The sequence below is a fragment of the Talpa europaea genome (genome assembly GCF_964194135.1).
Source record: "Talpa europaea genome assembly, chromosome: 3".
Taxonomy (NCBI): domain Eukaryota; kingdom Metazoa; phylum Chordata; class Mammalia; order Eulipotyphla; family Talpidae; genus Talpa; species Talpa europaea.
Window position 1 is genome coordinate 146,940,129 of NC_140069.1, and position 22,740 is coordinate 146,962,868.

Here is a 22,740-nt window from a genome sequence, read left to right on the forward strand (position 1 = left end):
AATAAATATTAAAATGAGAAGGCTTTTTAATTGACAGTGGTTTTATGGTTTTCTCTGTTTTGTTTTCTTTCCATTTTTCAGTGGAAAGCTTAGATTGAGGTCCAGTTCATCTAAATTTAGTTACAGTCTACACTTCTGTCCTGGTGACCTTGGTCAAGATAAATTTTCTGATTTTCAAACTTCTCATGAGTAAAATGAGGATAATGATGCCTATGAAGAAAAATTTATTTCAGATTGGATGTTACATATAAGAAAACAGTCCTGTATTTACATTCTCAATGATGGAAACTCTACTATTATTACTGTTGTCTATGACTTAGAGCATTGTTCATCATATTTTTTACCCTCACTCTATCATTAAAAAAATTTGAGCACACACTTAAGTATACAAATAAGTATACAAATAATAATAGGTTTTGATATACAAACATTTTATGTTCAATGTGAGTTTTTCTAAATGATAAAAGTTAAATTAATATTTCCTCTGAAATAGTAAGGGAAATACGTTTAGTTACTGTCATGTGATTGAATACACATAATTATTTCATATATCTTGAGTTACTAAATGGAACTCTGCCTTTTAGTTTTGTTCATCCTGATGTGACCTCATTGATCATCATAGTTGACCAATATTACCTAAAGATACATATCAGCTGAAGACATTGAATGAACCATGATATCATTCCATTTTACTGACCAAAAGTTTTCATAAAATGTGACTTGTAATTTTTTATCACCTCTGATGTAAATCAGTTCTGTTTGCAGAATAATTGAATAATTGCCCATTTTAGCATTACATATAAATCCATAATCCATTAGAACTCTCCATCTATAAGACAATTACAAAAATTAAAGTATTATATTTCCAAATTGTGAAAGTGTGTGCATGTGCAAATTCTTATAAGGTTATCAATTTTAATAATTGATTGACAAAATTACATGATTGGAATGTTTCCAAACCTTGTTTTCCAAAATGCTCTTATATTAACACAAGTTTTGTTACAGAGAAATTACTTTCTCATCATAAATGGACTTATAATAGCAGGTATTGTCAAGTATTGAGCAGCCTGAATTTTTGTGCACTACTGGTGGGAGTGCATATTGATTAATTATCTAGGAGTTTCTACTAAAACTAAGCATGTATATATGAAAGTATAGCATATATGAAAGTTAGTATATATGACAGTTAGCATTTTGACTTGACATTTCTACTTAAGGGTAAATGCCCAACATAAATGATTGCTTATAAGTAACACATTAATAAAATGTTCATCCAGTTTTATTCACAATAATCAAACACTGAAACAACCCAAAGGACAACAGAACAATGTTCAGTCTCAATGTCTAGCCCTGCCTTTGTATTAACACAGCACATTTTTTAAATTCAAAATACTTTTTGGATGAGCAGCATGGATGAGTCTTAGGCACATAAGGTTGAGTAAAAGAAGCCAAGCACAGATGAAGCTATCCTGAGCCCATGGATATGAAAGTCAAGAACAGGAAAAACTAATGCTTGATGTTAGTGGTCAAAATAATGACTGCCTTTGAAGGCGTCTTCTGACATGTATAGGGATTCCTTGAACAGCATTCTTTGGATCTTCATGACCGTTACTCATTTCATTACAGAATGTCATGGAGAGTCTCCCACTCAGAGATCGTGCCTTGATAAAATTGGCCTTACTGCCTTAGAGATGCTGGGACAGCTGTAGGCTGAGAGCACCCACACACTGCAGGACTCCAATAATCCTTCAGAATAGAAGCCAGTTGTCCTCAGGGTGACCCATTACCTCCTGCCATGCTCTGCAGAGTTAATCCAAGTTAATTATTCATGAAGGTTGTTATTTTTCATTGTTAGATTAAAAATAAATCAATGGTGGGCCTCCCCTGGTGGCGCAGGTGGTTGAGGGCAGTGCTGTGAAGCTGTCCGTAGCCTTTGCAGCGCGGGTTCGATCCTGGTCAGCCTGGGAGATACCCACATGGTGCAGCAGACCTCTCCTGTCTCACCCGCTGCTCCCCTCAGCAGTGTATTCCAGTCGGTCTGCCTGTTCTGCTCCCCGCTCTGTCTCTGGTGAATCCTCTCATCCTCCCCCACATCTGACCTGTATCCCGGTTCTTGTATGTATGAATAAATAAATATTTAAAAAAATAAATCAATGTTTAAATGATTTCTTCCCCTGCTTGGAATATTCTTCTGCCCCTCCCCATCCACATTCAACTTTGGAAACCACTGGGTGACAATAGTCCATCATGACATCCATGGAGTGTATGTGCGACAAATTCCCAAAGGAAAATGGCTGTTGGTGGAGCAAGAGTTGGCAAACTTTTTTCACAAAAGGCCATGTAATAAATATGTTAGACTCCAGGGTCATGCAGTCTCTGTCACAGACACTCAGCTTCCCACTGTGGTGGGGAAGCACCATAGACAGTATTTTTTTTTAAGTGACTGTATTTCAAAAAACTTTGTTTATGAACAAAAACTGTTATGAATAAAAAAAGTCCTAATAGAAGAAGTTGAGTTTGTGAGAGCTTCTACTGAGATCTTTGAGGCCAGGTCATCAAATGCTTTTCTGTATAATCTTAGCTCCAATTTGATAAATTAGAAAGCAACAACTTTATTTTGGAAACTTGAAAACAATGAAATAACTAAGGGCAATGTAACATATGCTTCCTTAATGCCCAGTGGCTAAGTTCTGTGACTACTTCCTGGATTCTGTGGGCCCTGAGACCTGAGGGAACTCAGATTCACTGACATTCCAAAAATCCAGAGCATAAGTGATGGCTAATACCAGCGCGGGCTTCCCAGTCAATTTCCCTCAATCCACTGCATTATTTGCAGAGATGCAAATGGCACATCTTTCACCTGATTATTCACCTGTCTCTGTCATTCTTCTGTTGTCCAGCATCAGTTTAATTTTCTGTGCTCAGTTGTATTTACAATTTCAAATTTGTCCTTTATGTTCAGAGTAAACAGTGTAAAAAATGATGCAAAGGGAGGGAATTTGCGGGATGACTTTGCATTGATTTGTACCTACCACCCCTCCTGCCCCAAATGAGGAACCCCTCAGCCCTGGTCTCATGGCAAGAAAACAAAGGCGCAATGACTTCCTATCCAGGTGATACCTGTGCTGCATGAACTCCCCTGGGGTACCCCCACAGGTATCCTGGATACCTGCTCTCTGTCCTAGAATCAGTACTTTGCAACCAGCCTCTTTCCCTTTTATTTGGGCTGAGTATGGGAGAGAATTAAGAGACCTGAAACAAGATAGTACAAACAGAAATCTAGGAGGAAAACCAAATTGGGCTTAAATCTCAGCACCAGGCCTCATTATAGATGGAAATAGACACTTATTGAGCACCTGCTCTGTGTTGGAAACTTCACATAAGTTCTTTCAGTTGTTAAAATAAACAAAAAGAAGTGTAAGAACCAAAAAAAGTGTTCACCATTTAGTTGATGCACAGCAGGGAAGAAAACCTCTGAAGCAACTGCTTGTAAGCAATTAAGGAGACAAAGGATTTTTATCATGGGGTTTTGTTTCATATATTATGCAAGAGATCAGGTTGACTTTGTTGAACTTTTGATCTACGACAGTAGCCAGCCCTGCACACTGCTCAGTCTTTGGGGTGTGTATTGGAGGCTACGTGGTTGTCTACTTCCAGCCTAGCATAGTACACAGGATATCAGTGATGCCTCTGGAAGTCAGAATGTCAGTTCTGTTTTCCAGAAGGTGAAAGTGTCACAGATGCTTCTGAGCAAAGCCCAGCAAGATCACCCAGTGGAAGAGAGACCAGCTCTTTCACTGTGCTTCTACTCAGTGACCAAGTGAACATTACTGAAATCTGGGCACAATAGACAAGCAGTGATCAGAAAAGATGTGTTTCTAACTCAGCCTCCCTCCCTCTTCTGTCTCTCCCTGTGCTTCAGGAGGAAGGACGCTGGCTTCTTGTCCTACAAAGATCACCTGCCGGTGAGCCAGGTGGTGGTTGGAGATACAGACCGCCAAGGCTCAGAAGCCAAACTGACCGTGGGTCCCCTGCGTTGCCAAGGAGACAGTAAGTTGGCCCAGCAGCTGTGGCTTGCACTTTCTTTTCTGTTTTAAACAGTGTTTCTCAACAATTCAGAGAATGGTGGAGACAGACTTGCTCTCGTGTAATTGCTAAGGAAATTCCACGTGACACAATCACATGGACAGTTGGACGGACCTTCCTACATAGAAGATGGAAACAGCCATAGTCTGTCCTCAGTCCAGGAGCCTCCATTTGGGCAAAGGACGTGATTATCCATCATCCTTGGATAGTCATACATAACAAGTGTAACACCTAAGTTTATGGAGATATAAATAGCCATGCTAATAGCTTGAAAGCAGCACTCAGCAGCTGTGGATCCACTGAGTGCTGTTGTTAATGCCATTAGCATGACTATTTATATCACCATAAACTAAGTTTATGGTGATATAAATAGTAGCATTATGGCTCAATGTATCATTGTAACAATGATACATCATTACAATGTATCATGGTAAACTTGGATTATGGTCATATAAAGTCTGACATTAGTGCTATCAAATTTCATCTTCATCAGAGCTTGATGGTCCCTTGTAAGCTGAAGATTATTACTGCCGTGCTTTCTGGTTTTGGTCCCACAGAGAGGAATTTGGGGCTGCTAGCTTGGTCGGTGGGAGGTCAGGGAGCTGGAATGCTGGTCCCACCTAATTAAGGGCACCATTAGGATTTTATGTTGTTTGATACCCTTCAGTGTGTTTTATGAGCAGCCAGAGAGGAATGGCGGCAGGTTGCCATGGGGATTCCACAATGAGCATCCTGGGTGTCATTTCCATCTTCACATCAGCACCCGTGATCGAGCAACTCCCTTGGCATTCTGTGCGTTTTTGATTGTGTGCTAGGCATCGGGAGACCTAGATTCTGTTCTCTGAGTCACTGACTTGCCCGGAGCCATCAGGCAGACCCTCCATTTCCTCTGCTGTGGCAGCGAACGCCACCTGTGTCCCAACTCCTCCTGGGGAGATTGTAAAGACTTTAGTGCCTGGATCCGGAGGCCTCCTAGCAGATCATTATGTGAGATAGAATATTATAGCCACTTGCATAAATCAAGGGAGAATTAGACCTACTCGATGTCATCAATTAGATGTCCTAAGGAATGTAATGATGCGTGTTTATCTGTTTACTACTTGGTGCATTGAGGCTATCAGCAGGTAAACAGTGAAATGCTCCTGATTTTGAGAGAGAGAGAGAGAGGAATATGGAGATTGTATTGATGTGTCCCTTCTTACACAGAGAAAATGAATATACTACCTTTAAAACTGAGGCAGGTGAAGAGGTCTTTGTTGTGCATTTATTAAACAATAACACCTCATTTGTCCAGTGAGTCTTACTAGAAATGTTCAATAAAACATTTAATTTCAACTGGCTAAGAAAAACATATTGACATAAAATGACAGTAAATATTCATTTTAAACAAATGTTTTGAGACAGGTCGAAGTGTCACTCTCAACACAGCAGGTTCTCCTGTGTTGTCAAACAAGAATCGTTTTTAGTATGTCATCATTCCTCATTAATATAGAAAGTTAAAACGGTTCTCACTTAATCAATTCTAATTCTGAAGTTAACTGTGAATTAGTTTCTCTGAACTCAATTAGTAATTCAATTTAGTTATAAAAATCCCACTTTTGCAAACTTTTATTACCATTCTTAAAAAGAAGATTCCATATGTTGAATAGTGTAGAAGAAATGTATTAACAGTTTATAGCTAGTATTAGGTTGTTTTCTCTTAATAAATCAGGAAGAACTGAGTTGTGTGTCTAACTTTATCAAGTTCTATGGAGAATAAGAAGTTGAAACCATGTTTTGGGAAATGCACATAAAAAAATTGCAATATAAAAAATGTTTTTTAGTTAATGTTAGATGTTGTGGTATAAAAAGGATTGCAACTTAGGCTCAAGAAAGGAGTGCTAGTAAATTTCAGGCAGACATTATATTTAAAAAGAGAAAATAGGGAAAGGATCGTGGCCAGTGTCAGTCTACATTTCTTTTCTAAGGCAGTTGCTCCATGAGACCTATTTAGGAGCTGCGGATGAAACAAAGAGCCAGCTCATGTCTCCACACCACCTGGTCTAGTGCTGCAGCTTCAGCAAGACCTGTTACGCCAGGTCTTACCTGGTACCTCATAAATGCAAAAGCACAGTCAATGCCTAATCACCGGAATACTTTAGTTGAGGGGGAAGAGGGAGGAGAGAGAGAGAGCGCGCGCGCGAACTGAGCATATTATCCCCAGTACCTGAATGGCCAGAGAAGAGCCAGCAGTTGATGCCTGACTTATCTTTAAGAATATTCCAACATGGCCTCCCTGGTGGCACTGGGGTTAATTCTCAGCTCCGTGAAGTTATCACCAGCCACTGTAGCACAAGTTTGATCCCCAGCCAGGGAGCTACCCACATGGTACAGCAGACCTCTCCTGTCTCCCCGCTGCTCCCCTCAGCAGTGTATTTCAGTCAATCTGCCTGTTCTGCTCCCCACTCTGTCTCTGGTGAATCTTCTCACCCCTGTACCTCTGGCCTACACTCCAGTTCTTATATGCATCAATAAATAAAATAAATCTTTTTTGAAAATGTTGCAACATGGACACAGTAATGATAAAGGATTCCACATCGAGCACTTTCTAGTCTGTACACATGGTTTCCTTGGGTACTTACCACACCCAGTGAGGGGGAGATGGTAAATATTAACCTTTCTGTTTTACAAATGAATAAAATACTTCCTTTAAAATGTCATTTACACAACAAATTCCTCTGCACCCTTGCAGCCTCCCAGGGGCTCAGGAGGAAAGATAGCAGAGGACCCCAACAGCCTTCTCCGCAACCACTCTGGGTGGGTTCCCCAACTCCAGTCTCCTCTTGAAGTCAATTGCTGATTAAAAAGATGGCATGGGGATCTTATTTCACTGCTCCTTGGAGCCACCCCCATCCAGTTACCAATAAGGCCTGAATGTCAGGGGATTAAATTCCAATTTAATAATTTCAAACATGGCATGGGGGGCATTTATCCTGGTGCTTACAGGGATTAACCGACTCTGTGCCAGTTACGGAAGTCTGTGCAAAGCTACAGTTTAAGGAACCCAATCTGTTGTTGAACATGTCTCTGTCTGTTTGAGGAGGTGAGTGATGACAAACCGGGCGAGCTGTCTCTTCAATTAGGCCCCACTTCTGTCCCCCAGTCTTGGAGAACGAAACCATTTCTGCGGGCTCTGCCCAACCGTTTCAGCGGCTTCGCTTGATTTCATCATGCCTGCTGAGTTTCATTTTTACTCTGATTCATCTGAACTCGCAGACCCATATAATCAAAATGCTAAAGAAAATCAGTGCATCCCACTAGGCCTGCTGCATTTTCCATAGAGTGCGGTAAAATGCTTATGGGCCTTCGATCTTTTTTCTGTTTTTTACAAACATGTTCAAATGGAAACGTCACATCCAAATTTAACTGAAAGTGTGACCAGTGATGGATAGTTAACTAAGATAAAAAGTGTGGTGAAATGACCAATTCCCCTCTTAAACTAGGTGTTCTCACCTAGGAGAAAACAAAAGAGCTGTTTAGAGGATCAAAGTCACACACCTGGGGTGAAAATTGTTTTCAACTTTAAATATATAATCCTGTTAGAAGGGAGCTGCTAAGCGTTTATAGAATTAGTTCAAAATGAAATATTTGGAGTTTCAGAAGTGGAAATCTTATTTGTAGTCTACATCATGAATACAATTAATTCTGTAAAGTATTTGCAAGAGAATGGCTTTATTCTCAGCCACACCAGGTAAAGATTTCCCATCTCTCCTTGAGGGATACTTTAAACAATTATTCAGGGCAAGTTTGCTACAAAAGCAAGTCTTTTCAAGCAAGTCTTTCTACCCAGGTAGAAATAATTTGGACAGAGCTGCTGCTTGAGGGCTTCTTTCGAGTCCGCGACAGAAACCCGCCGGGGCAGCAAGCTGGCCTGCAGAACTCCTGTTTCAGGGTTCAGGTGGCCCAGACCCCCAGGGGCAGCTCCCAGGGGCAGCTCCCAGTAGGAGAGGTGAGCAGACACTTCCAGTGCAGGAACACGCAGGGCAGAGGCAAAGCCAAGTGCAGGAGGGATAAAGATGTGGATGGGTTTTCTGCAAAAGGCACAGGATGCTTGTTCTTGGGGAACACGGTCACTGTGCTGGGGTAACAGAAGGGCCAAGCTCTCTCTGCTGAGGGGTTTCACAAACCCTCACCAGCCGCCACCTCACCAGGGCCAGATGAGGACTGTGGGACACGTCTTTTCTCCACAGGCAAGCTGGAGGCAAACAAGTATTGTCCCCCCAAGGACAGAGCCAGGCCACGCACAGGCCATGGTGTGCCCCTAGCATCTGCGGGCACCCGGTGGGGCTGGGCAGTGTGCAGGGGCAGTAGCTCAACAGGGGACAGGAAGCAGCTCTGAGAGGAGGGATGAGTTGTTCCCGGGCTCTGGAGAAGAGCAGTTTGCGCTCCCCTTTTTACTTCGGTACTTCAGGCCTGGAAGAGGCCAGACAGGAGATAGCCCAGCGTGCAGGTGCTGAACACGGCTCTTTATTTTCTCTGTCTCTCCTGTGCTCCCCGCACTGTATCAGGGGGCACCTCTTGTTCTGCATGGGCATCCACAGTTTCTGAGTGTGGGAAGAGAGACCTGGGGTCCATGTGGGGCCCACAGACAACCAGGTTTCATGAACCCACATCAACCCAAGCTGGCAAGTGGCTGACTGATAAGCTTCAGAGCTGCTTCCGGAGAAGCCGCTTCTGTCTCACTGGTTGGGCTGGAGGTTGGGTTAGGGTGGGAAGGAAGGAAAGTCTCTTGTGTGCTCAAGGTTATGCCAAGGTCTAGTTTTTTGCCAGGAAGGAAGCCTGAGACAGTCTCCCTCTTTCTGTGAATCCCTGAAATCTTTTCTTCCCGGCTTCCCATGTGCCTGGAACTCTCTTGTTGCTGCTGACCATATCCCACCACATAGTGTCCCCCTCCCCCTCTTGCTCTGCAGGGTACCCCCTGTCCCCAGTCATCTCACCCTCCCACCCCTGCCCTTCAGCAGTACAACCTCAGTTCTGTGGAGCAGCGGCACTCAGCCAGTAGGCAGCATCTAACAGCCTAACAGGATTCATTCATGCTAGACTCTCAAGAGCGACTGAAAGAATGCCTACTCGGACACACACAGTCTTGGGGAAACATGGAAAATGAGGAGGCCTCTTCCCCACTTTATTTAGCACCGTGGGGTTATCAGGATAGGCTGGGCCGGGAGCACCAGCTCTGACAGCTCCAAGGCTGAAGACAATAACGATTTATATTTTGCCTTGTCCCCTGACATGGGCTAGGTAGCCCTCCTCTGCCTCTTGCTCTGCATCGACAACATGGGCATCCACAGTTGCAGGTGTGTGGGAAGAGAGACCCGGGGCCCACGTGGGATGCTGGAGGACTGACGTGTACGTGGCTCCCATCACTTCTGCCCACAGCCCTCTGTCCAAAACTCAGTTGCTCGGCCCCAGTGGACCCGCAAGGGTGGCTGTCTGGTTGCCCCGGAGGGGAATCGGTAGTGCGCACTGAGTACCGCTCCCTCAAAACTGGGTCTTCTTACTTTGCTCCACCTACACTCAAGGTTTGACCTGGAAAGTGTTGGGGTATAAAGGAATTCATCCTGCACCCCTTTGGGCTCTTCACTGCTCAAATAATCAAAACGGTGACAGACAGATTGATGAGAGAAGGCCTGGGGAACACCCAGCAAAGCTCAATAACTCGCCCCTGTGACTTTGGACATTGTCCTACACAGCTTAGCCATGTAAGACAGGGGGCCTGGGAGAGAGAGAAAAGGAGCAAAGGAGGTTGCAGGAGAAGGCACAGTAGACAAAATGCAGGATACGTTCTGCCTTCCCCTTTGAAAAGAGAGCAGGAGATAGGGCCGGGAGGGGCCCTGCTCTTACGCAGTTACATGTAAATATCTTTGTCAAAGACAACCTCAGCCCGGCCTGCAGGGCCCCTCCCTGGAAATCAACCTTCTGCCAAAAAAATGTATTTTGGGGTGGCAACTTTTTTCTCCCCTACAAAGGAGAACTGACAAAAACTGCTTCCAGTTTCATTTTTAGTGGAGGGAAGATGCTTCTTGATTCTGCACCCCTCCCTTTAACAAGCAATAACATGGGTTTCCCTGTTACCTTATAACATTTATTCTCCTTCCCCAACAGTGGACATCTAGAAAATAAGAACAGTCTTTCTTATTCACTTTCATAGCCTCAGCAGTATTGTATGTCTGACACCTATAAAAGGACTCAGATGTTTGTTGAATGAAAAACAAAAAATACATCGAAGCAAAGGAGAAATGATAAAGCCAAGTTTGGTTTAGGATCCAAATTCTGCCCTTCCAGCACCTGTCAGTAGAAACATCTCAGAGGCCTGGAGCTTTGGGATTCCGCTTCCCTAGGGCCTTCCTCTCTCCCTAGATACCCCTCTTAGCTCTGCAATTTCCCTTATCAAAAGTTTTCACTACATAAGGGACTGTGCTTTCTGCATCATTTTCTTCCCTTTGCTGTTGCTGGAAAGATTATCCCTAACTCAGACCCACTCAGAGGAGACAGTTTGCTGGAACCTGCAGAAGATGATAACAGTCCAGTGATGAGCACAGAGGACCACTTCCAGCCCCTCCCCACTCCCCCGACCCAGACCCTAAAGTCCTGGTTGTACCCCCTCTTTGTAACTTGTGATCAATTCAGAAATGATAACAAAGGCAGCTCTGACACCACAAATTCCAGGATGGATAAATTAGACCTCTGTCAACCATTATTGTCTCAGAAGATGCTCCAAGTCCTTTTCTTCGCCCCATTTGTTCCTGCATGTATCTGTATCTACTTGCTTCCCGGATAGCTGAAAACAAGAACAAAGAATCAGGGCCTCCCTGGTGGCGCAGGCGGTTGAGCGGCGCACTGTGAAGCTGTCCGCAGCCTCTGCAGCGCGGGTTCGATCCCGGCCGGCCGGCGAGGGTCCCACATGGCACAGCAGACCTCTCCTGTCTCGCCGCTGTTCCCCTCAGCAGTGCATTTCATCAGTCTGCCTGTTCTGTTCCCCACTATGTCTCTGGTGAATCCTCTCACCACCCACACACACATCTGGCCTGTATCCGGGTTCTTGTATAAATAAATAAATCTTAAAAAAAAAAAAAAGAATCATAATATCCTAACTGGAAAAATCATAGAGATCAAAACAGCAGAGCTCCTATTTTACAGATGAGGGCACTTGGGTCCAGAAAGTTTGAGTGACCTGCCCGGGGTCTCCCAGCTGGCTCGCGGTGGAGCACATCAAGAGAGAGGCTGACGGAGCCTTCATCTTTAGCAGTTCCCAGTAGCCAAGATGAATGTTGAGACACAAAGGGGGAGCCTTGACCTGGAACTCTGGCCTTGGGGCCCTGCGTCACAGCAGCTCAGGAGTGCAATGATGTGGTGCCAGAGCTCTTAGTCATCCCACTGTGAGATCAGCCATCTGGAAAACCCTGATGGAGAGCTGGCAGCTGTAGGGAGAAGGGTCAATGATATAAAGTTGGTAACTTCTGTTTTTTCTTTTAGTTCTAGCAGTTTTTTGGTTGCTAGTAAAGGGAAGTAAAAGAAACTAAAGTGATGTGTAGAAACCATCAACCTTCTCAACCTCTATTTTCTTAATATCCTAGTCTCTGCTGCTATTGCCAAGGGCTACTCTCAACTGAGAAGCAGAAGTAGGTCTTAGAACAAGCAGAAATAGTGAAATTTTCCAGATCAAATCCCAGACCGATTCGCAAGAAAGGATAGAGCCCTCTGGGCTTATCTGAGGGCAGCTCCAGTTACAAAGGCAGCAACTTTTGCCAAGGTAGAAAGAGGGAAGCCTTCACTTTGGTCTTCCACACTCCAGTGACTTTAAACAATTAGAGGAAATGGACAGCTCCCCAGGAAGAAACAGCTCTCTTTATCTTATTTGGCCATTCAGCTGCATTCACTGTGGAAGTGGGAAGCAAAAGTAATCACAGATTTGGGGGTGGGGGCATAAAGGTATGTCTCTTTTTCACAATAGATATGGTATTTGTGTGAGTGTGATTGATTTTCTGACCTGTCCTTTCAAATACTGCTTGTGTGAGTGTGTGACTGAGGGTACCCAGGCACCCCGAACTGCTGAGAGGTGCACACCTGAAAAGGAGTTCAGCCATCCATGATCACAAAGGCAGAGAAAGCAGGCTTCTGGTGTGAATGATTTTTAATAGAACTGGACTGGTGGGCAGAGACGGAGAGAAGAAAGGAATTCAAATTATAGTTTCCCAGTAAAACTCCAAAATGTACATATCCCCTCATGGGCAAATGCCCAGCCAAACAGGCTCAGCCTTAAGTAGGGAGGTTGAAACCCAAATACTTGCCTCAAGTCTAAGATGCCTTCTGGAGGGAAACCACAAGAAAGGTGTTGTGCAGGCCCCAGAGAGCTGGACATACAGGAATACTCAAAATTCGAAGTGCACCCCATAATCTACCGTGAGGTCAAGATAACAGCTGCCACTCTCTACCAAGGACCAGGAACACCTTCCCTTGTGTCTCTCACCCCCATCTCCTCCAGTTGTCTCTATATGTCTCCCCTGCACATGTCTTCACCTTCGTCCTTTGCTGCACCTCCGTTTATATATCCAACTGCTCCTTCCCAGCCGTGCCCCCATCAGGAAGTCTGGTTCGTGATATGCTGGCACTTGTAGTCCAAAGCGACTGCTTTGAGATGGGTGAGAAAAATGGTGTCCACTGCAGTAAGTTGCTTCTCCTCCTTTTATGTAGATGCCTTTGAAACACAGAGGACACAGCCAAGTGAGGGAGTCAGATGCCAGGGCCGGTTCTGCAGACCCATCTGGTGAAACAAGTCCCCGTTCCTCTTTATCCATTCCTTGGGTGACCTTCCTCCAGGAACTTGGCATCCTTGGCAGAAGTGAAGGGATTCCAGATGCAGGAGACACTTCTATAAGTCAAACCCCCATCATTGAGAGATTGATCCCAATGCTGAGCTTTTCAGGCCCTCTCTCTAAACTATTTGCAGAAGAGACTTGAGCAAGTCCTGTAAGTCCTACATACCCACCATGCACAGCACACTCAGAATAGAGACAAACGCTGAATGAGACAGATTCTAACTTGTTCCACAATCAGATCCTAGAATTTAATTCAGCTAAGGGCAGTGACTGCCACAGTGACACACTCAAGTATGTGTCCATTAAATGTATAAAAGTGATTAAAGACCACAAAAGATTTAAATAAGCATCTTGGACTAGCAATGGCAGCAGCGCCATGAGGCACTTTGTGATAAATTGTAGAAAACTTGCACAGACAATAACTGCTATAGGGGTTCAGGAGAGGAATGATCACTCGATTTATATGCATGACTATTTTTAACCTCAACAAGGTTTTTGCACAATTATTCATCTTAACTAAATGAAACTTTTATTTCCTTTGTACCTGGAAAATCCCTTGAATCTGATGATTATCTTCAAATTAAGAATTGAAAAAAAAAACTCTATTGCTAAGTTTTTACATTTTCCCTGGCATTTCTAAATTAAGGTGCATTTGAAGTATTAAATGTATAGAACTCATTGTTTAATCTAAATTAGATTAACCCCGCGGCCCTTCAGAGATCCAAGTCGAAGCTGCCCCACTTTTGTTTATTCATGTCTCAAGGTTATTCCTGACAAAATTACAATTAGTCAGTACTTCAGACCTATTGTTAGAGTGCTAAGCTGTGAGCTATAAACCACCTCACTCTGGTATAATTAAAACCGTGTTCCAGTTCATCTACTTTATGATACCTCCTTGGCTTTTCATAAAACTGCTTTTCACAAACCAAACTGCACACGGGCCTCGGCAATGCAGGACTTTGATTGAAGAAAACTTTTCAAACAGCCTCTTCCTGAAGTTTGCAGAGAGTCTGCAAGTAGCAATCTTCTAAGATAGATGAAACACCAAAGTCTGCCCACTGCATAAAACAGAGAATGAGGTGACCACAAGGCTTGGGGAGCAAAGGGCCCCAAGTTGCTTACAGGGAGGGGATTCAGGGACACGCATGTGGAAGTTGTTTGGGCTTTTCAGCTGACTTGGCTGCCTCAAGGCTTCCTTTCCACTTTGGATGGGGGTCACTGAGTCAGGGGAGCAGCCCAGTCCAGGGGTGGCATGAGCAAATGTGGGGTTTGGGGCCTGGCTGGTGTGCCCACTGAGAACTGTGCTAACCATATGGCCAGTTTGGGTTGCCCTGGTGTGCCTGTGTCGACCTGCTTTATTGTGTCTTCAACCAAACCTCCATTTTAGTTTGGTTCTACTGCAATCGTTAGGATTTTAAAAATAATTGTGCTCATCTATTCCCCATGCCATATCAGATTCGTGATAGCTTCTGTAAAGTAGATCCTAATTCAGAATCCACTAGGTGTATGTGGAGGAAACAGTGCATAAAAATTTGTACCCACCTCTGGATCTGGAGGTACAGTCCCAAATTAAAATGCAAAGGGAACCTACCCATTATTTTTATCATTGAGTCCAGAAATCAGCTGTCTGAAAGTAAATGAAGCCAACTAGAAGGGGGTGTCAGTGACTACACCAAAACCTAAGAGTCTTTCTTGATCTGTAAGGGAAATAGAAGCCAGACCCGGTGAGGACAGCTGGGTGTTTTGAGGAAGAAGTGGTTGTTTGCCAAGACAGAATTGAGACTCTTTCAGTGCCTCTTCTGCTCAGGATTTTTCCTGACTTCTTCAAACTTTAGACAATGAAGGGGCTCCGCCACCTTTTCTGTGATCCCTGTTTGATGCTCTAAGTCCCTGCATTCACTTCTAGTAGATGATACTCATCAGTTTTCTCCCACAGGCAGACCTCTGGAATTTAATTTGATTATACTGAATTGGATGCAGAGCGGAGCTTGAACATAAGCAATGGCCTCAGTCTCTTGTTGGTTTTCACCAGACTTGTAGCTAAACATCGATGTTTCAAATGTCCTGCTCTGGCTTATCCTTCACTGTGTTGCTGGCTCAAGGCGTCAAAGTTGTCATGACCTCACTCAATTTCATTGAGTATTTGGTTTGCTCTTATGATTTGCCCAAAGTTCTGACTGCCTCCGTTTTCTCCATAAACATGCACACGTGTGTGCACACACACACGTGCACACACACACAGGGAGTCAAAAACTAGCACTATTCATTAAGTAAACTAACATCTTAGAATTTAATTCATGAAAAGAGACCTTGACTCAAGAATTAGACCTGAGAAGAGACTCTGTTGCATTTTATTTTACTTTCTTTACTCATAGTTACTATCCAGGTAGCTATCATCTTTGTCTTGAAGCTTCAAGGTAATATATAGAAAGTGCATGTTATTGTAAAAGTGTAATTAATGATAGGTTGATGCACCAAAATTAAGTGTGGGTGTATCCCTGTCTGCAGAGCTGCCAGTTTTCCTGGCTTATGTTGATGATCTCAAAAAGAAAGTAATTTGTGTCTTGAATATCTATAAGAAATAGATGGTGTTCAGGGCATCACGCAATAAAGCAAACTTCACAGCTTGTCTGGGGTTGCAGAGAGCGTATGAGCAGCTGAGCTCACGGGGCCATTGGTGGGCATATCTAGAACGAGTCATCTCTTCGTGGGTAGAGTTAAGTTCAGATTTGGCTTATGATTCCGCAAATCAAAGATTTATGTTTGATATGATAAAAGGGGGGAATTATTTCTAAAATAAAGTAATATAATTTTCTATCATTTCTACTCTCATCCAGATATTCCTCCCTCTAATACTGTTAGCCCCCTCAACACACACACAGCCATGCTCACCTCAGAATTTAGCACTTGTACTTTCTGCAGCTACAGTCACCTCAATCCTGAGTCTGCCTTAACCCCATGGTTACCCCAAGCTGGACTCAAAACTTCTTGAGATCAGTGTAGTTGGAGGAACTCTTCTTAGAGATGGGGGAGGAAGCAAATGGAGATTAGAAGTCAAACCTCTGACCCACACATCCTGGCAGCAAAAGCACTGTGGAAAGAGATGCTCTATAGTCAGCTTCTAGAATGTTCTGTGACTCAGCCAACCTGGATCCATCTCAGGCTTAACCCCAGAGTGTAGGGATTTGTCTTAAGAAAGATCACGTTTCTCACTTAGAAGTCAAAACACTGAATTAATGATCAACAAATCCTTCATTCAGAACAAGTCTGTGTGGCCTCCTATGCTGGCATATTCAGTCACATCATGCTATTTAGCAGAAAAGCCAGAGAGCGGTGAAGACCAGGTCACCTTCCCCAGAGCTGTCCCCGGGAGGAGAAGAGGGCCGGGCTGGGCTCTCCCAGGTGTCCTGGCTCATCAGTGATGAGGATGATCTCTGCCCGCCTGGCAGCCCTGGTTGCTCTGGTAGGTTGGAACCTCAAGGGACGTTTGTGTGGTAAAAAATCAAAATATATGCAGAAGCATTCAACACGAGGATTTCTCATAAATACCACTACAGCATGTCCGATTGTTGAGTATTTTCTAAATGTTGCCTGATCACCAAAAAATCCCTTGGGGGGCTTGCAAACGCCACCTCCCCCAAAGATTTTGACTCAGAATCTCTAGCGTGGAGGCCAGGACTCTGTTTTAAGAAGGTTCCCAGAAGACCTTTATGACAGGGAAATTATAGAAACTCTGGCTGAGAATACATTTGGGGCAGACAGACCTAGGCTCAAAGTCTGCATTTATCTTCTGTGTGACATTGGAAAAGTTATTTAATTTCCCTAAGCTTCAATTTCCTCATCTGTAAAATAGAGATAATTATGCTGAGTACAAAAGGTTGCTATGGGAATAAAAGGAGACAAATGTATGTAGAGAGTTTAAAACAGGGGCTGGAGCAGTAAGTTCTCAATAATGGTAGTTATGAATATTATACAAAAAAAGAATCAAACTTCTTTAAAACCCTCAGTTTTGTAAAACTAATATGAACTGAGTTTCAGTGCAAATTACCGAACACAACCGTTATTATTTCTGTCAAATTAAACCCTGCAGAAATAATGCAATGCAAGCAGAGATAGGCAAATGAGTCAACCAGTTATCCACGGTAAATGAGCTTTGAGCACCAGCTGTATACAAGGCATGGTGGCAGGCTTGGGATACCGTGACCATGGCCATGGTGAAAAGGTGCATCTCCTTACAAACACATAAAAGTGAAATTGCACTCATCATGTTGTGTGGGACCTTGAGGAGGAGAGAGAGAGAGAGTGAAGTTATCTGATGTGAGGTTTGCAGAAGTGGGCACAGGTTTGCATTAAAGTAAGACAGTCATTATCTCTGACTGATAGAAGCTAAAGGTCCCCTAGAAAATATGTGCATGGCACATAGTATTTGGAAATATCATCACATGAAAAAATAAGAACCAACTTGGACCCATAAAGATGTCTAAAAGCTAAGCCAAGAGTTGAGTATATTCTGTTGGCAGTGGGGAGTATGTGGGGAGGGGGGACCCTGGAGGGACCTTGTAATCTTATCAAGGTTTGATTTAATTGAAACATTAAACTCTTCACTCCTGTTTCATTTCAAAGATCTGTGTTCCTGTTGTCTTCCCTTTCTCCAATATATATTTTAAAAACTAAAAGGAGCAAGGCTAATAGACAATGAGGTCTCTCTTTCAATGAAGGGGTTCCAGAGGGTCCACACCCAGTAATGCGAGAACATCAACACACATTTAAAACTCATTGTCAGATGCTCATAGTAAAAACATTTCCTTTTAAGATTTTTTAAAAGCTACTAATTTCAGACAAGCCTTTCTTAATTGTGCGAAAACTCTCTGAAACAGAATAGTGTTCCAATATCTTTTAACAAATCGGTAAAATCACTGGTGCCTCTTGAGAGCTTTTGTTTTGCTTCCTCTACATGTGGTGGGTACTGGCCAGGTCCTAACCTCCCTCATGCCCATGAGCCCAACCACATTTGGAAACAGGATCTTTGCAGATGACCAGGTCAAGGGGAAGTCACCCGGGATTTGGGTGGACGCTGATGTGGTCGGACTACATGATGTGTCCTTAGAGGAGGAAAAATCAGACACAGACACACGGGGAAGAAGGTCTCTTGCTGACAGAGGCAGAGGAGTTGCTGCTTTGACCTGAGTTCCTGTGGCTGCTTGTCTTGGGCCACAGAAGTCCACGCTCGCCTCGACTTCCCACAGCCAATGTCTCCTGAGTCTGTGCCCCCTTTCCCATGTCCACGCGGTCACTCTTGTTGGGTTTCCACCCACACTCACTCATTATGACCCCGTCTGGATCCTTGCTTTAATTATATCTGCAAAGACTCTTTCCCAGTAAAGTCACATTCTGAGGTTCTGGATGGACATGGATTCGGGGTCACCGCAATTCACCCTGTGCATTTAGCCAAGACCCAGCCGACTCGTTCTGCAGAGAACGGGACCTGCCTGAGAACCTCTCCACTCTTCGAGGCCCAGGCGGTGCCTCATGGGCCTTGGCCTTTCAGCCAGGAGCTCACATAGGTCTGTGCACACGACTCGGCCCTGAGTGTGTTGAGCAGGTTGTGCATGAGTGACTCACCCCAGCGGGCCCCAGAGGAGCCCGCCCCAATCCCACTTTGGCTTTGAGGACACCAGGTCTTCATTATTAAAACTCCCATTTCCTTATCTTGTGAACAATAGACTTTGAAGTTAAGAAATTTCGGTGGTTGATGTTGCAGCCGTAGTCGCCAGAATCACAGGTTAAAGAATGGCATGACGTAAAAGGATCAGGAGGCCTCTTAATTGAAGTGCTTTTATTGTATGAAGTGAAGTTGAGATGTATATTTGGGTTGTGGAAAAGCTGTGCGTAGCTGTGTCTGAATGGATGAGGATGTGTTCTCTTTCGAGAAGTGTTGCATCTATTAAGCCCTCTAGGAACTAATTATGAGAAAGATTTTTTTTTTTAATGTGAAGTCTTTTGAGTAGGGCATATAGAAAAGTGGCAACATTCTCTGATCTATATTTTCCAGTTGGTATTTTTAATAGTTCAGCTGTTAAAGCTCATCCATTAGCCTGTTTTCAGGAATAATCTTAATTATTCATCAGTTCACACCCTTATATTCATGGCTTTCGTAATGGATGGCATTGTCTGTGTCTGTTCATTTTTTATTAGACATTAGTCATTTTATGCCTATAAAGTGTGTTCCTGAAGAAAAAGATTTTGCTACTAAAAAAGCCCATTAAATTCACAAATTCTCTCTCCATGACTTGATGCTATCTTTCTGCACTATAATTAGCTGCATGTATAGTTAATTATTATGAGAAAAGCGGAGCATCTCCTAATTTCTACAACTGGGTATTTTTTTTCCTTCAGGCCCCACATCCGTCCCCACACTCTCCTTATTACACATCTGCCTTTTCATGGCAGGAAGGTAGTAAGGGGACACTTTTTCAAAATGATTGAAGAGTGTTCATCAAGCATTTCATAAAACTTTGATAGGCTGAATATGTATTTAGAAGAAGCATTTCAATAGATCTTTACTTTCCTTAAATTAACAAATCCTTATCTAGGATCCCCCATTGCTAGAAAAATGTGTTATTCACACACGTGCAAAATTGTGCAGATAGTTTCAGAGGATTTGAAACATTTTGCAGGTCATGTGTCCTCTCTGGACTAAAAATGCCAGCCTTAAATACCAATATACATTGTGATAACCATTTCTCTTAAAAATATACTTGTTAGCCGGTAAGATTCATCTAAATGATACACTGTTGCCCATTATTGTGATTCTTTTAGATCAAAAAAATGATTTTAAAAACACAGTGTTATGGTCCAGGATCTTGAAAACCTCATACTGAATTTAGTACCAGGGTTCCCCTGGTATGATTTTAGTTCCTTCATTGCAATAAAGGGGATTTTGAGTCTAGGATTCTTGTTCAGAGCCTGACATAATGGTTGATGCATGAAGGAAACTCAAATAATGTTGCTGCTGTTGCTGTTATAATTTCATCTTACAAGTGAGCGTGGTGACTATGTCTGTCAAAGTTTCAGTACACGCTCCCAAAAAAGCCATTTGTGTTTAAACTAGGGAACAAGGGTGAAAGGCATATTTGAACTAAAGGCAGGGGAGATAGCAGGAGGCCTGTGCTTTGTCATAAAAGAACAGCAGAGAAGGCAATTGGGAAGCCTTTGCATGGACCAGCACCTCCTACATTTGAATGGAGCGAGTGAAGATGACGTGACACTCAGAAGCTCAGGTTGAGTTTCTGCCCCTCCCAACCACCCCCGTGGCTTTCTCAAAGACTCTTCAGACACTAGCTTGGAGCATTAGTACAGTCTCGATGCCACATCTGTCCTTCACAGCCAGTCCCAGTCTCCTGGAGTGATGAGACCAGCGTCTGAAGGGCTGGACTTGATACGTAGGATAAATACGCCCCCAGGCTTACTTTTCCCACTAGTTTTTCTTCCTATCTTCCCACTAATACCTGAAGTCTAAGTTTTCACTCTAATACTAGAGAAAAAAGTTTTGCTAACCTATGAACTGAGATTTATTCACCCTAAATTTAATGCCCTAGAATATAAAAGTGAGTATTCCTCCTCACTGATTCCCTGAGCGGGGAGAGGTTTTGAAGAACCAGAGTTAGGGGAGGGATTGAGAATTGGCAAAGGCACCAAAACTTGAGTTTGGGGGGAAAGACATTCCATTGAACTGAAATCACATCCCATCATCCCCCAAGATTGTTCCTATTGCAACCCCATTAGAGGAGTATGTCTAGAAACCTTGAAGGGAAAATAAAACAATTTATGTGGTTAATCACTGTCCTTCACAACACCTCATAACTCATTCAACTGGAGAATGAGGATTTCTCCCCTTGTCTGACTAGTTTCCTTAAAAAGCAATTTCATTTTCAGGAGTTTCACTAAGATAAAGCATTAGACAACTAACTTCTTGGCAGCAAAAACTATTCCTTATTTACCTCTGTGTACCCAACCCCTGGACAATACTTACCGTAAATATTGTGCTCCATCAAGATTATTATATGTCTCTTTTCTTGAGGGCAGGTAACACAAACATCTATTATAAGTTTCAATGATTTACTAATTGAATCTAGAAAAGATTTATGGTCATTGACAAAAATTCATTCAATAAGAGCAACATAAAATTCGAAAAATTTTGCAAGACTTGATTAGAAATAGATGAAATGAATTATGCTATATAACTTGTAAACAAAGGTGTAGCTTATGTCTAAAAAGTCACTAGCAGACTCAGCTCTTAGTCTCTCTGATAAAACCTACACTTAAAAAGGTCTCCCAAGACCTCTGTGTGATGTTTGTGTCCTGCCAGTTTCAGAGAAACACAACTGTTTAAGTCCATGAGGAAGCCCATATTCCAATACCCTAAATTCCTCCAACATTATACCAACCTATATCCTTGTAATTTGTGGTTAAGTCTGGTGTTTTTGGAAAGATATTTCGCCACCTACTGCTTTACATAAATTGTATTATTGGTCACTAGAATTATTACTAGAGACTGTTTCTTGCCTTAGGATAGAATTAAAATAGACACTAAGTCAAAAACACTAACAAGAAAAGCTTAATTATGTAAACATAGCTCATAATGCCCATGTTCAACCTGTAGACACTGTGCAAAGTTTCCAATGATACGAGCACCTTTATGAAGATATGAGAAACTGTGCTCATTTGCCCTTTACATGCAAGCCCCTGAGTTTCGTACATCACAGGTTTTTATGATTCTGTCATGTGGAACCTCTTCCAACAAGGTCTCCTAAGAGAACAAATCACCCAGTGGAGTATCCATTTAAAACATCACAAACAAATAGGGTTTTCATGCCCCTGTTCTTTAAATTTTAATTAAAATGCTTCATCTTTCATCACAGCAATGTTTTCTGTTCTAACCCTATAGCCTCATTATTAGTTATAGCTTGGCTAGATTTTTAAATAGAACTCAAATATTTTTCAGTATTTCAGACAAGAGGAGAGTGTCACATGGAGAAGCTGTCAGTCGGTCCCAGGGAAGACTTTTTAATTGAACCTCTACCTCTTCTTTGGCTAATCCAAAGATCTTACAAAGGGCATATATGTGAGTGACAAAGTAAATTGGGTGCTGACTTCTTCTTATTCTTAGGAAAAGAATTCATGGTGGACGGACTTTTGCTTTCCTTTTGCAGAGCCCCATTCAGGTGTCCTTGGTGAGTTCCCATCTTGCAGTATTTTCCCTTATTTATGGGAGAATTTAACCTATCAGCAGCCCTGGAATTCCACCTGTTCCCCCTGGATACTCCATGGAGGTGCAGGTGGAGAGCAGGGGCTGTGGACACTCATGAAGTCATCATTGAATCACCCTCACTTGGGTAATCAGGGCATCTCATAAAGTGCAAACAAGCACTGTTATTGTCTTCCCGCTGCACACCAAGCCTGCCCACATGCCCAGCCTCCGCTCCAGGCCGGGGGCTGCTGGAGGACATTGCAATGACTTCATGGCGTCAAAGAGGAGCAGGTGCCATAAACTGGGAAATTGGGGCTAAAGGTGAAATAGCATCTTACAAATGTCTTCCCTCAAAAAGCTCAATCTTATTTTAGGAATATATGATCCATAGAGGACTTTATCATAAATTCATCTGAATGAGCCAGTAAGCTTCTCTTATTGGGCTCTCTTTCCAATGAGTAAGCACGATTTAGAGGTATCATTGCCTGGTTACTGAAGAGACGTTTGTTTTGATTCACTTGTCTCTAAGGTGATTTAGCTTGAGCC

At 43.0% G+C, this 22,740-nt stretch overlaps 1 protein-coding gene across 1 annotated transcript in view; it reads left to right on the top strand.

Annotated features, from left to right (window-relative positions):
* The window catches only part of CNTNAP2 (contactin associated protein 2), a gene marked incomplete at both ends in the record, with an annotated part of 1,573,870 nt that overhangs the window by 1,312,537 nt on the left and 238,593 nt on the right, over window positions 1-22,740 (top strand). Inside the window, one exon of the mRNA XM_084230860.1 lies at window positions 3,923-4,050. Within this exon, the coding sequence (XP_084086986.1) occupies window positions 3,923-4,050 (128 nt within the window). The remainder of the gene's footprint in view (window positions 1-3,922; window positions 4,051-22,740) is intronic.